This window comes from Salarias fasciatus, chromosome 22 (genome assembly GCF_902148845.1).
Source record: "Salarias fasciatus chromosome 22, fSalaFa1.1, whole genome shotgun sequence".
Classification (NCBI taxonomy): Eukaryota; Metazoa; Chordata; class Actinopteri; order Blenniiformes; family Blenniidae; genus Salarias; species Salarias fasciatus.
This window is the reverse complement of record NC_043765.1, coordinates 11612162-11626423: the sequence shown is the minus strand read 5'-3', so window position 1 is coordinate 11626423 and position 14262 is coordinate 11612162. Positions and strand designations below refer to the sequence as shown.

Genomic DNA, 14262 nt, shown 5'->3' with positions numbered 1-14262 from the left:
TATTTTGAAAAGTTGGAACAACTGATCCTGAATCAGGAGACCTTTGAAATTATTTAATCATTTTAAAGATATTTGATCAATGACACACACATTGATCTGCAGAAATACACTTGAGAAGCAACTTAAATTTTAAATGATGCTGCATTCAGCTATAAAGTGTTATAAAAGTCACCATAAGGTTGTTATTTAAAATAAGCCGTACATGACTTGCGGTTGGCCCTGGATCTCCTCCTCTCCCTGGGCTGGGCTCTGGTTCCTGGACCCTGAGTGGCCGACCTCACGATGCGCTCCATGATCTCATCCGCCGCGTCGTCTCCACAGATCTGCGCGTCCTCCACGGGCGGCGTCCACGCCTGCATGCTGCGACCTGTGGGCACGGCTCACGAGTTACCAAAGAGGCGTCCTTCAAGCCCTCCCGGTGTGAAGCTGCGGCGGGACCCTCACCTCCCCGTCCGGGCCGTGACCTGGTGCGCGTGCGGAGGCCCGGCACTCCTCCGCCCTCCTTGTCGCCGCCGCCGAGGCTGGTCCTCAGCACCGCCTTCATGTGCTCGTGCTCGGCGGCGTCCTCGGCGTGGCCCAGACCCTGAGGCTCCTCGCTCTCCTGGCCGTCACAGGGGGCGCCGCTGCTGCTGCTGGAGCCGTAGCGAGCGCACTGCTGATGGGGGGGGAGGGGCAGAACGGACCGGGATCAGTGTGAGCTGTCGAACGAATTCTCTCCTTGACTTCAGGCAAAGCTGAATCAGTTAGTTGGACGTGTGATTTTATTTCATTTCAGAAGTCATGCAAAACTCCTCATAACACCTGCTCACTGATAAACGATTAACAGACAGGTCTAAGGGCTGCAAATAGATCTCGTGCACAGGTTCAGAGTCAGCAGATGTCAAACAGATTGCCAACCTGCTGAATTAAATGTGTATGATGAATTCTATTAACAGATCAAGTCAGTTGGGAAGGACAAAAAAACACTTTCAAATGAAGTGATTTAGTTGCGGTTAGTGCAGCAGTCTGCAGCATTCACTTCAGGAAACTCCACTTTGTATGTAACTCCATGCAACTTTCACAAAATTACATTTTCAGAATATTTGCTTGGTCAAAAAAAGGCGTCGTGTCCCACTAAGTCAACAGGCATTGAAATATCAGCCGTCGTTATCTCAGGGTTTTATTTTCAGCAATGCGATTAAAACATGGAAACCACAAGTTTAGATATTAAAAATAGAGAAAATATTGGCTGTCATTTCTTAAAACTGGTGGTCATATAAGTTTTAGCAGCTCCAGACAGATTTGATGTCATGTGAGGGACACTAAAATGGTCTTTTTGGTTGCAGGCCGCTGATTTAGCGGATTCATGCATGCACTCACACTCGCGCACGCGCGCACACACACGCAGACACACACACACACACGCATGCAATAACACACATACAGATTGGCTGATACAGGCTGCTATCTCACGCTCCTCTTCATCATCAGACTACAGGAGGAACAAAGAGGTCAAAGAACAGAACACGGAAAAATGTCCTGTAGTGTGTGTGTGTGTGTGTGTGTGTGTGTGTGTGTGTGTGTGTGTGTGTGTGTGTGTGAGTGTGTGTGTGTGTGGCGCTCACAGGAGAGTTGACGTCCATGATCATCTTCCCTCGGGTCTTGTTGCGTTCGCGGTGGTCGGCCCGTTTCTGCTTCTGCTGCAGCACGCGGTCTCGCGTGGTTCGGTACTCCAGAGCGAACTCACTGAGGATCTTACTGAACCGGTGCACACTGATCTCTCTCACGCTGTAGGCCGGGTGACCCAGGAACAACAGGAACGAATGGAATCTGCAGCGAGAGGAGGAGAAGACGGTGAATCTCGGCCGCTACTTATGAAACCGATCAAACACGAGGGAAGCTACCTGTTGATGATCCTGCGGTGAACGATCTTGAGGATGATGATCCTCTCAGCGCAGTCTTTGAGGAAGTCGGACATCTTCTGCTTCAGCTGGGGCTTCATTTCGTGCTTGGCGATCACCTTCAGGTGGTCCCACGAGGCTTTGCAGCGCCGCTCCATCTGACACAAGTTCTCCTGCAGCTGGTCAAAATCCACCTGAGGGAGGAGACGGCAGAGGAAGAGCAGGGGAGTTCAACCGACTGACACCTCGAACCGGGAAACCAGAACCGCTTTAATCAACAGGACAAGCAGCCAAAGCGCCGCACTCGGTCGCGTACCTTGGCAGAGCGCGTGATGGCTCCGATCTCCGAGTACAGGTCTGTGCTCTGGGGGAAGTTTTCGACGACTATGGAGCAGGCGTGATGGAGCAGGGACTGCTTGTGGACGGTGTCCTTCACTTCTGGCACCTTCTCCAAATACGTCAGCTCGAAGCCCTTCGCCTGCACGGCGGACAGGAACCACGATTAAACCATCAAACGTCCGCAGGATCATCTCCTCTTTCTAAATTACAGTTCTTAACACGTGATGTAATTTCTGAGCAACAGATCGCAAGCCTGGAAAATTCACACTTCGTTAAAATCATTCCCATGACGAGCGGCGCGTCCCCGTAAAGCGCCGGCGTGGCGGCGGTGACTCACGCTGGAGCCGTTGAGGAAGTTTCCGATGGAGAGCAGCGTGGAGAGGATGTAGCGAAGCGTTTTGTTCTTCTCCAGCTGCTCCATCCCCTCCTTCAGATCCTGCAGAGGCTCTGCGACTTCCTGAGAGGATGGTAAAAACACACACACACACACACACAAACCTCATTAGGAGATTTCATGAGAATGCGGTGAGCAGGTGCACCTCTACTGCGGTCGGAGGTCACACGGGGGCATTTCGAGGTCGGGTCTTCGCTGTTGCGTTTATTTGTGTGTCTGCACGGCACGCCGCCCTCCATTAAACCGAGCTGTCCCCCGGAGGCGGGGCGTCGGCGCCGCGCCGCTCGGCGCGCCTCGCATGGGGAGATTAAAGACAAACGCATCCTGCTGGAAGCCGTAAAATTCACAGGACAGCAACAGAGGGACATGTTTCTCATTCCCCGGGTTCCCGCTTTGAACTTCTTCTCCTGGATGCAAAAAAACAAAACATGGTGTGCGAGGAGGAGGAGGGGGGAGGAGGAGGAGGGGAGGCGCTGCTAATAAGCGTGCATATTTTGTTATGATGTTACGTCGTAACTATGTTGATGTTTTGCGGATGTTGTTTGCGCTGAGGGGATGTTGATACTTATTGACGCGGGGAGAGGACGTACACGCCGAGGCACACATGCCTTGCACATTTACCCGAATCCTCTATGGCGCGGAGTTTGCCTGCATATATCTGTTTCTGATTTCAACTCAGTCACTTTTACTCACTGAGAAAACTGTGCATCGAGCAAATAAGGCCTCAGGCTGAACCGAACTCTCATTCATTCATCTTTGCACCTGTGTTACTGCAGTGGAGAGGATCTGTCAGGTGTCTGTAACAGGTATTCATTTTTCAGATGACTTTTCCTTTTCCTTTTATCAGTTTGACTAGGTTTTTATCTGTTTTTCTTTATTGAAACAAAACACTTTGCATAATTTCCTTTCCTTTTCCTTGATTAAAGAAGTTGAATCGGTACTTCTACCACAGTGTTCTCTATCAACTTTCAGGAGGAACGCTACCGTCAATCAGCAAACTGGTATTCCATGTTGAATGTGTACTGCTGAAGATGAGTTTTTCCTTGCAAACAGGTCTTAAAAGTGGAGCCTTTCCTATTTTCACCTCCAGTGTTGTGAAAAAACAACAGCCTGCATTTAAAACGTGGTGATCAGAGCAACACTGACTGTCAGTGAGGCAGAAAAATCTGCATGTAAAACAGTACAGAGGAGACGTGCATGTATCTGCTACTTGTTAACTTTATTTAGAAATGTTAAAAATGTGATTTTGATTTTGGGTGTTTTTTCCTTTGTTCATAAAGCCTGGAAAACTGCACACAAAGAGTGTGCTTTAACTTTGAGAGAGATTTGTAAGTGATCAGCTTGGATTAAAACCATGAGCGATATCGTCAGACAGAAGAACGCCGTCAACACAAGCCAAAGTTACACTGAATAATAACAGGCAAACAGGAGCTAATTAGTTAGGTTTAATTAGCTGCATGTTACTGCATGCTGATGTAAATAATAATGCTCCTACACTGAGCAGCTAGTAGGACTTCAACAGTTTTAACAGGTGCAGGTAGATTAAGATTTCTCTGTTCTGAACGAACCTTCTCCGTCGCCTCGTAGTCCATCTTGAAGGCCCAGAGCTGCAGCCTGGCGGAGAGCTCGCTGATGGAGGACAGCGTGAGGAGGAACTGCTCGGCGGAGCCCAGCGGGACGTCGGGGTTCGCCAGCTGGGCCTCCTGGATCTTCTGCTTCTCCTCCTCTGTCGGGATCATCGTCAGGATTTTCTGTGGGAAACACACAGAGTTGAAGGTGTCGCTTTGCCGCCGGCAGGTTTAGCTAGATTAGGTTGTTTTGTGGGCCGCTCACCTCGATGCCCTCCTTGTTCAGCGCGTACTCGTCAAAGTTGAGGATGGCCGTCTTGATGGTGCGGGGCGGAGGCAGGACCGTCAGCCCGATGTTGATGGCGTTGCTTCTTTTAGAGTCCAGGACGATGATCTCCTGACGTTTGCCGTCGGCCGCCGTTTTCTGCAACGTTTAAAAACAGGCGGACTGAAGCCGACCTCCCACCGTCACTCTCTCCTGCCTCTGTTTATCTTCTCGCTGCATCCATTTCTCTATCAGCTCGTAAAGATCAGAGGGATCGTCCCTCAGGTTTACACCGTCGGCAGCTACAAGCCGCCATGGGAAGGAAGTAATAATCCAGTATGTCACCGTATCGCTGAGTAAAGCAGGAGGTGCTAAGACCTGGCGACTGGATATCGAATACTCACCATGCGGAGAGAAGAGGATTTATATTGTGACACAACTCCGCCTCGACTGAGCTGTTTTATGCTGTCGCACAGATTTTATCCGCACACACACGCCTCCACTTATCTACTAAGAGATCTATGATTTTTGAGTGAAGTCATGAAATTCAAGTACTTAAATTATTTAAATTAGGTTGTATTTACTTTGAAAGTATTCAAATGTACTCATACTGTCATGTAGATCACATAATAAGAGTTTCACTCAAGTACAATTTTGCAGAACTCTCTGCTGATACCTGACGTGCTGGTGGTCCCACAAATCTTGGCTTTGGTCCCGAACCGAAACCTTCGACTTGATCTCTCTAAAGCTACAGCTGAGAGACCACCGACACACATCGCAGTGATCTGAAACGAGGCGACCTGCTACCTGGTTCCAGCTCCGATCAGAATATCTGCTCTAAAACATCGGCTGAGGGCTTCAAAGCGTCAGAGGCCTCCTCTCTGCTCCGCCAGTGTTTTGAAACCACACTGTTCTTAACCAGAGGCTTTGTGAGGATAAGAAAAGACTCCAAACTCCAGGATCAAACTGCACATGACCTGCCGTGACCTTTGGGAGCGGTGCAGAAAACGTAGGAAGAAACAAGACCTTTGAGTCAAAGCATGTTGGAAGTTTACACAATTAGAGAATTGTGAATATTGAACACATGTGGAGTGAGACAGCGGCTCGCTGTGCGTGTCGACTGGACAGGAAGTCTTAAAGTTAATCTGTGAGAAATAAACAAGCACTGAAGTTCTTAGAGGTACGCTGATTTTTGACCTGAAATACTAAAATCTGGCGTCTGGAAGCTCTCTGAAGCCGGCTGTTTACCTTTGTGACTGGTATTTCCTTCGACTTAGTCTCAAACAGGTGCTCCAGCTTGGCTGTGTCCAGCTTGACTGGCTCCAGTTTAGACCACAACGAGTCTCCGCTCCGCTTGTAGTCCCGGTACTGAGAGTCCGCCGGACGCACCTGGAAACAAACAGAGACGGAGGACGGACTGCATGAGGCAGAAAGACTTGCGAAGATTCCCACTTCTCACCATAAAAGCAGCAGAGGGAACACATTGAGTGAGTCACTGTTTCTGGAGACATTCAGCGATTTAGAAAGTCTTAATCTTGGTTTGCAGGATGTATTTAATGATTTCTGGAAAAAAACAAAAACAAATAAAGTTTGGACTCACCTCACTCCAAAAGAGTCTAATAGTCTTCTTCTTTTTGTTGAAGAGGGGGGGTTCTGGAGGCGGGGGCACAGGGGCCGGGGCGCTGAAGCACGGAGGGGGCGGGGGTCTCATCATGCCGCTGAGCGGAGGCGGAGGCGGGCATCCGCCCAGCATCGGCGGCGGCGGCGGGAGGCGAGGAATGCAGGTGGGAGGGGGCGGCGGGGGCGGGAGGTCGCCACACCCTCCCATGAAGGCTGCATCCAGGATGTCCTTGTCGTCGTCCTCCGTCAGGTCGGTGAAGTTGATGTCCCCGATGCGCAGCTCCCGGGGGCTGGCCAGGAGCTGGTCCCAGATGGTGTCCGACTCTTTCTTGGGCGGGGGCGGGGGCGGAGGGGGCTCGTTCGCCGGGCCCTCCAGGTGGGGGTGGGACGCACCGAAGTCCTTGATCAAGTCCCCGAACCGCTCCGCGAACGGACGGATGCTCCCGTGGCCGTCGGATTTGTCGTCCCGGTTGTCGTCCTGCTCGTCGGCCAGCTCCCTGTCGGCGTCGTCTCGCGACTCCCTGCTCTCTCCCTCCCCCGTCTCTTTCTCCGCATCCTCCTCCTCCTCCTCCTCCTCGCTGGGCTTCTTGTTTTGAGCGTACAACATGTCCAGCATGAAGAGCTTGCTGTTGAGGAGTTTGTTGCAGTTCTCGTTCACTTCTGCTTCCTTGAAGCCTGGGGAGAACAGATCAGGAGTCCCCTGACGTCTCTTTCAAACATACAGTAAACGTGTTTTCCAACTTCACAGACGTGGAGAGTACTCACCATTCTCCGTGCTCCCCCTCTCCTCCCTCTCCAGGGTGCTGCTGGCTGAGGAGATGCTGGAGGCCGAGCAGTTGTCCTTCTCGTTCACCTCCTCATTCTGCCGCTCCTTGTCGCTCAGGATGCCGCTGTCCTCCTCGGCTTCCTCCCTCTCCTTCTCCGGTTCCCGCTCGTTCTCCTCCTCGACTCCTTCTTCCTTCTCTTCTGCCGCCGCCGCCTCCTCCTCCTCCTGCACTTCCTCCTCCTTCTCCTCTTCTTTCTCTTCTTCTTCCTCCTCCTCCTCCTCTTCGGCGGTCGCTTGCGCCTCTTTCTCCTCTGCCTCTACGCTGGCGCTGGAGTCATCGGCTTCTCCTGCCACAGACGAGGAAGAAACATTCATTCTCTCATGTCTTGATCTGGCTTTATTTCTGTCTAGAGCTTTAAAGGCTTGTCTGTTTGGAAATCCCTCCGAAAACACACACTCAAAGACACACGCTGAGAAGAAAAAAAAAAACACAAACACACCCCCGCACGCTAATGTAAACAATATGGCAGGTACACAAAGTCAGGTTGTCGCAGGGCTGGGATATGAGCAGGAAATGAGGAATTAAGTTCCTGTTTACGTCAAAACACGCTCCTGTACGCGCGGCTGTACAGTCCGCGCAGTGATGCGGACGGGGTTAGAATAACACCGCACTGTGAGGCCTCTCAGACATGCCCTCCAACAACAAGGCCGGTTTCTTGCACAAGATGTTTTGGCGCTGCACTTTCAAAAAGGCCTTTCAAAAAAACCTGCGAGACCCTTTCACCCACATCCGCATCATTTCTGGCCCTCTCTCGGCTCTCACGACTTTCAAGAATCTCTGTTTGCTTTGATTTTGGACACATTTTATGGCTTCAGATGTGGGCATTTAAGGCTGGAGAACTCTGCATGTTGACATGCAGAGCAGGACTGCACAAAGCAAAGAAACATCACTTACAAAAAAATCACAAAACTTCAGTTGTAATAATTTGTCATGTAAATAATTCATCCACAACATCAGAGAGGTGCAGGCCGACAGGTTGGAGTATAGTCAGTGGTCTTACCGGTCTCGGAAGGCGTGTGGGGAATGGCGGATGTCTCTGCTTCCAGGTCGGCCTCTGTGTCCTCCTGGGACGCGAAGGACGACGGGGTGCTGCTGCGCGACGACGAGGGCCAGGCCTCCGAGGGTTCGAAGGTCAGGTTGAGGTCAGGGCGAGTCCTGGACACCCGGACGCGGTCCCTCTCGTACTCCTCTGCCGCCAGTCGCTCCACGGTTTTATACCTGCGGCGGAGGAAGGAGAGGTGACTGATGAGGGAGGCCGAGCCGTGGATCGGAGACAATGCACCTCCTGTCTCTTCTGTCTCTGTCAAATTGCCCAAAACTAAACCGCGAGTCAGACCTCTCTGACAAAGTACCTGAATTCATTAAACACTCCCAGCTGACGGCGTTTGCTCGACTAATTTTCTCTTCCAAAGCTGCCAAGGTATTTTACAATTGCACCTCAGCGCTCCGCCTCTCTTCATTAACCGTCTGTAGGGCATTCGATGCATTCATCTCTAATTTCCCGCGATAATCTTTCCCGCTCGGCTCGAAGAAGAGTGGAGAGACGAATGGAAGGAGGAAGAGATGAAGAGATGCGAAAGTTAGTTTGGCTGCTGGTCAGCCCAACATCAGAAGCAAATCAGAGTAAACCTGTTCAAGATGTGCCTCCATCAGCTCGGCCGGCGCTCTCGCCCACTTCCCTTCTCGTGCTTCTTCTCCTCCTTCTGCCAAACTTTACCATCCATCCCACTGGCCAGAAGAGAGATGTAGGGCACCGAGTTAACCCTCTCTCTCTCTCTCTCTCTCTCTCTCTCTTTCTTTCTCAAACCCCTCCTTCTTCCCACCGTGCGGTGAATGTGTAGAGCTTCTGTTCAGAGTTCATTAGCATCAGGCCACTTCAGAGGTCCGCAGAAACCAGATCCTAATATATGAGCGTGTGTTTGTGCATGCAATTAGGAGGAAAACCAAGTGATGCAGCCAGCTGTGTATTGTTTGACTGTGACTGAATTTTCCAATGAGCTGCATGGCAGGAAACACAAGCTGAAGAAATATACAATAATATATACAATATTAATAATATACATGATTTGGAGGTGTCAGATTGTGAGAATTAGAGTTGCGTGGGCGTGCCAGCCAGTCTCTGGAACATTTTGGGCAAATCAAACTTCACAGAGCGAATCCACAGGCTCCAAGGGAAAAAAAGATCGGAAATCAAGTGTAAAGGGCTTGGAAGAGGCATTCTGATGCATGAAGAGCACATTTATCGGAGAAAATGGAAAAACTCAGACGTTCATTTGTGATGAAAGCCTCGCTCTGGTTTAGCCTGTATTGCAGTAACTGTGTGGATGCTTCCTCCACAGACACGCCTCCCTCTCTAAAGCCTTTTCTTTCCCCGTTTTCTTTTTTTTAATCCCACTTTTCATTCATGATTCCCTTCCTCTGTCGTCTTTTCTTTCAACTTTTTTGACACAGTGTGGTTTTGGACCAAATGTGGATTGAACAAGACTTGACACAGTGTAAAAACCTAAAGAGGAGCCTTTCAGAATCTGAAGAGCCGGGATTATCAGCGCAGTGGATTTTGGCTTCGGTACAATCATCATCAATCCTCTCAAGCACGGCTGCATCGACTGTGATCACCTCTAAATGCGATCCTGACCTCACATCACCTGGCGAGTAAATCTCTCGCTTCCTGTGATTCCCATCTGCACACAAACAAAGATTTATTGGCCTCATGAAAATTCTCCTTGCGTGCGCGTCCAGCGCACGTGCTGCGGTGTCTGTGGGACGTGCACGACGCGTGAAGAGCTTTACAAATTCAGGAATCTGGTTTTCTCACAGCTCCGGGCCAAAACAATCAGGCCTTTGGCAGCGAGCGGCGGTTAAAATACGGCTCCTCAAGGAAGGAGAAAACAGGCCGGGGGAATCAGCTCAGTATCCCCCCAGCCCCTGGCATCAAAGGGAACCTTTTTAACCTGAAAACAATTACGCCATTACCAAGCTTCCCAAAAACCACCAACTCGAACCTGTTCCCAGCGGGCTCGCCCCGTCTGCGTTGTTTTGATTCGGCACACACACGCTTACCTCTCCTCCCGCGCCAGCCTGGCCTCTTCCATTTTATCCACATAGCCGCGGCTGTGAGGCACACAAATAAAGAACATTTTGAAAAGATAATAATCATACTACACACAGGTATGGTCGTCTGGAGATCTTCTGGTGTGAATACAAAGTGTTTCAACCACCTGCAGGTCATATACTGGCAGAAAACTGAATAAGTTAGCAAATCATGTTAAATCATTCATACATTTATTGCAATGTTACGTCTGATGAGTGTACCAATTCAAATATCAAAACCTCTGAAGTGTCTTATAGTAGTTTGTGAGTTGGATTGTTTTTTTAAACATTGAAATTTGTACAACTGTCAGCAGCAACACCAGGATCTTTGTGTTTTGTCTCAGTACAGTCAGTCCATCAAAACTGCACGGCACAGCTTCATGCGTCAACTCATTTTTAAATAGATTTTCAAGGGAACAACAACATGAAATCGTTTGGCTTTTTCTCAAAGTTGCTATAAAGTTCTCTGCTTGAACACCTTTATTTGTTTTGCCGTGTAGCGTCTCACCTCTGCTTGTTCCTCTCGTCTCTTTCGATCCTCTGCAGCCTCTCCTCTCTCTCCACACGGCGGCGCTCTCGCTCGGCCGCCAAGGATTCTTGATGTTGGCGATATGAGGAGGATAAAAGTCCTCCCAAAGCAGGCCTGGGGGATAATAATAAAAAATAAAAAAGCACTGATGTGTATTTTCTTTATTTATTATTGTATGTTCGCTCTCGTAAATCCAGTGAAATCCAGCAATAAGATTAAACTTTGCTTCTGACACATAAATCACATCCGTACGTTTCTGGACATGTGCTATTTATTCATTTAGAGAAAATAGAAAGAGCTGAGTCACTCGGGAACCCGAGAGGTGCGATCGCATTCACTGCAGCGAGCGGCGCAGCTCATATCTGCTCCACATGTGTGTTTGTGCAACTCTGTCCGTGCGGCCACATGTCAGGATGTTCCTACATGTGAATCATATTCAGAAACCTCCCGTGCATGTGTGTGAGCACATTTTATGCGCCGAGCGCTCTCACCTTGAGGTGGTGGGTGTGTTTGGGGTGCTGAGTGAGGAGTACGGCGTGAGGCCTCCATTCCTGGGGGAGGAAAACAGGGTGAGAAACCGGGCGACAGTGAGGGACCTCACCTCCGCGGTGTTACGTAACACCTCGTCACCTAACCGGTCAGTGCCTGGCAGGACGTGAGTTTGACACCTGGTTATGTAACAGGAATGCTGTCAGTGCAATACCGGAGCGACCCTAATTAGTAACTGTGGTGGGGTCGCTTCTGGTTCATTTCCAGGTAAAGGGTCTGTCCTCACTTCTGTGAATCTGAAAAGAGCCTTTTCAATCATTCATGTGCCTTAACAAGTCATCAGTATTTCATATACTACTTCAGATAAACGAATAAAATGTGACATGCTTGTTTTTTGTAATGGTGAAGACAAGGAAAACATTCCTGGACTCATTCTGCTTTAGTGTGCACAGAAAACTTCAACACAACATTTGTGTAACATCAAAACTCAGAGACAGCGAAGAGGAAACGGAGAAGAAAGGAATGTTGCAATACTCCATCAAAATGGTCGTGCTAAGAAGCAAAGAGAAACTACAAAGATACACCGACTGGAAGGGAAAGAGAGGTGGAGTTGGGAAGGAAAGTGGGAATTGGCACAAAAGTGTGAATTACAGGCACAGCGGTGGAGGTAAAAAAAGAAGCGTGAAGGAATGAGAGGTGAGACGTAGGAAATAAAGTGCGTCGACAGAATCGAGGTGAGAAGCCGTGAAGTCGAAGAACTTAAAAGAACTTGTGAAAAAGGGGAAGACAGTGAACGACGGAAAGGCTGCAAAGACGGCTGAAGTGGTGCCGAGACAGAAGTGGAAGCTGGGAAAAAAAAAAAAAAAGAAGAAGAAAAAAAAAGTGGAGCGTCGAAGGTGACACAAAGAGAAGCTTCTGGAAAAGTGCGAGCCGTCGTCCGTCTGACCTGGGAGGCGTGGTTTTGGACGGCTCCTCGCTGGGCTTAGCCAGAGAAGGGGGCGGGGGCGGGGGCGGGGGCGACGGCTCCTCGTCCAGATCATACGAGAAGAGGTGGAAGGGCGAGTGCGGCAGGTAGGGCAGGCGGTCGGGGGATGGCCGGGAGCTGCCCCGCATGGGGGGGCTGACCTCCTTGGTGGCCGGGACGGTAACGATGGAGCGCTTCCTGGCCAGCAGGGTGGCCAGGAGGGAGGGCTGGGCGGGCGGGCTGGCGGGGCAGGGGGCCGGGGGAGGGGCGGGGGAGGAGGGGGGCGGCTCCGTCCGATTCCTCTGCTCGTCCTCTTTCAAGCACCCCTTTCTGGAGGTGATGGTGATGGACTGGAGCGTCGTTCTGTGGAGCGTGGACGGAAGAGGCCTGGCCGGGCTACGAACAGAGGAATGGATTGAGAGGAATAAGACGACGGCAGCGGAAGAGAAGCGGGAGAAGGCGCGCTCTTAAACGAAAACCACAGAGGATTGAACCGGCCGGCAGACTCACACAGGGCCACAAGACACAGATCAATAAAACTTCATTCATGACAATCCAGCACCACGTCCTGTCCTGAAATACCTGGGGGTGGTCTGATTAGCCCCCTCCTGCTCATCCGATTCAGACTCAGTCACAGGAGTCTCCTCTTGCTCTTCCTCCTCCTCCTCCTCCTCCTCCTCTATGTCATCCTCATATTCCTCCTCTCTATGGAGGTGGTGTGGTGTGGGGTGTGGGGGGGGGGGGGGGGGGGGGGGGGGGGGTTATGGACCAAAGTACACACAGTCGGAATATTCAGGGAAGGATGGAGGGAGAGATGATGCAACACATGAGAACAGCATGCATGAAAACATCCAGAGAAAAGAAGGAAGAAGGTGAAGATGCTTAAAGTCCAACTACGAAAAAACAGAAATAACAAACATTCATGACAGTCAAAGAGGGCAGACGAGGACAGGACAACATATTAGACTCAAACAGATGGAAAAACAAAGGGATGATGTGACAAAGGGCAGAACTGAAATAGTAGAAATTGTGGATGAGTGTTTCTTGTTACACTCCATGCCTCCAGTTAGGAGCTTAACATGCACAGAACTGGACGTGATGACAAAGAGGAGGGAAAGTCGACGCTAACAGGAGAAGCTGCCGTGGCTGAAGATCTGACTCCAGAGCCACCAGAGCGGTTGTTGCCCGTGTTGCCGAGTGAAACCAGATGAGGCCTGTTGCAGTGGAGCAGATGCGCGCTGCCAGGTGTTGTTCCGCGAGACCGGAGACATGTGTGTGTGACGAATGAGATGAGCCAATAAAAGTCGGGCTGGTTTTTTGCGATGTGTGCATGCATAATATGAGGCAGGATGTAGGGGGGGGGGGGAAGAGAAGATTAATACAACCATATTTTAATAATCAGAAAGGAATCTAATCATTTGAAAAGAAATTCAAAATGTCAGACAGGGTTGGAAAACGTACTCAAATTAATATATGCTCAACTTTATTGATGCATTTTATTTATGGCAGTGGTTGGAGGGGGTCAAATGTATAATGCATGTGCACACACACGTCATTTTGTCAGGTCTGGTAAAGTTTTATTTCCATCTCCTTTAAGTTAACATGTCTTGAATTCCTGCCCTTGTGTATAAAACAGCTTTTTTCTGAATTAGTGGCCAGTTTGTCTTGTTTCATATTTTGAAATGCTATTAGTTTTTGAGTCTTTTTAGTTTTTTTTCGGTCAGGTTTGAGGGTCCTGCATGGAAATTCACAGTATTTTTTTTGCAATGTTGAGCCTGTTGTTACTCTGATACAGGGGTGAGTTTATAAAAACATACATAATGCATCAGTTACAGCGGAAGACTGTTGTTGTTGTTGTTTTGACATTTTACTGTACTTTACACCAGAAGGTATCATTAAAAAGGCTTCATGTTGAGACTGTAGTGATTTTGTGTCGTAAATGTTTGTCTTTAGTGAAAATACAGACATATTCATCACATATACTCTGCGCCACAACAAAAGCAAACACTTTAAAGTTTAAATTTAAAGCCTATCATGGTTCAATTTTATGGCTCAAACACAACTCTTGAATCACTAGGAAACAGGTCTTAACCTGCTAATGTAGTTTGTAAAGAACTGTTATTTCTAAAATGGGTCAGGAAGTCTTGTACTTTCACTGTTTTTGAATCTTCCGCTTCCAGGTTCAGTCAAGTTTTGAAGAAAATAAAGCGTAAAAACTCCTAAACTCACCGAACTCAGAGGTAATGTAATGAAGCGCAGATGCTTTGTTGCTTGCAACCTCTGCTGTTTAGTACAAC

General features: G+C 49.3%; 1 protein-coding gene across 6 annotated transcripts in view; it reads right to left on the bottom strand.

The window, feature by feature from the left end:
• Window positions 1–14262, bottom strand: part of fhod3a (formin homology 2 domain containing 3a) — a 45535-nt gene that overhangs the window by 1313 nt on the left and 29960 nt on the right. The window contains exons 11-28 of one of the 6 annotated variants that reach the window (XM_030120646.1): window positions 12548–12670; window positions 11948–12361; window positions 11004–11063; window positions 10492–10626; window positions 9954–10004; window positions 7894–8111; window positions 6832–7179; window positions 6047–6741; window positions 5695–5835; window positions 4447–4605; window positions 4182–4364; window positions 2557–2676; window positions 2197–2358; window positions 1884–2074; window positions 1605–1809; window positions 1424–1471; window positions 445–655; window positions 203–367 (exon numbers count right to left, since the gene is read on the bottom strand). In XM_030120646.1, coding sequence (XP_029976506.1) covers window positions 203–367; window positions 445–655; window positions 1424–1471; window positions 1605–1809; window positions 1884–2074; window positions 2197–2358; window positions 2557–2676; window positions 4182–4364; window positions 4447–4605; window positions 5695–5835; window positions 6047–6741; window positions 6832–7179; window positions 7894–8111; window positions 9954–10004; window positions 10492–10626; window positions 11004–11063; window positions 11948–12361; window positions 12548–12670 — 3629 coding nt within the window. The remainder of the gene's footprint in view (window positions 1–202; window positions 368–444; window positions 656–1423; window positions 1472–1604; window positions 1810–1883; window positions 2075–2196; window positions 2359–2556; window positions 2677–4181; window positions 4365–4446; window positions 4606–5694; window positions 5836–6046; window positions 6742–6831; window positions 7180–7893; window positions 8112–9953; window positions 10005–10491; window positions 10627–11003; window positions 11064–11947; window positions 12362–12547; window positions 12671–14262) is intronic. The other 5 variants (XM_030120641.1, XM_030120642.1, XM_030120643.1 and 2 more) reach the window with 5 other exon arrangements.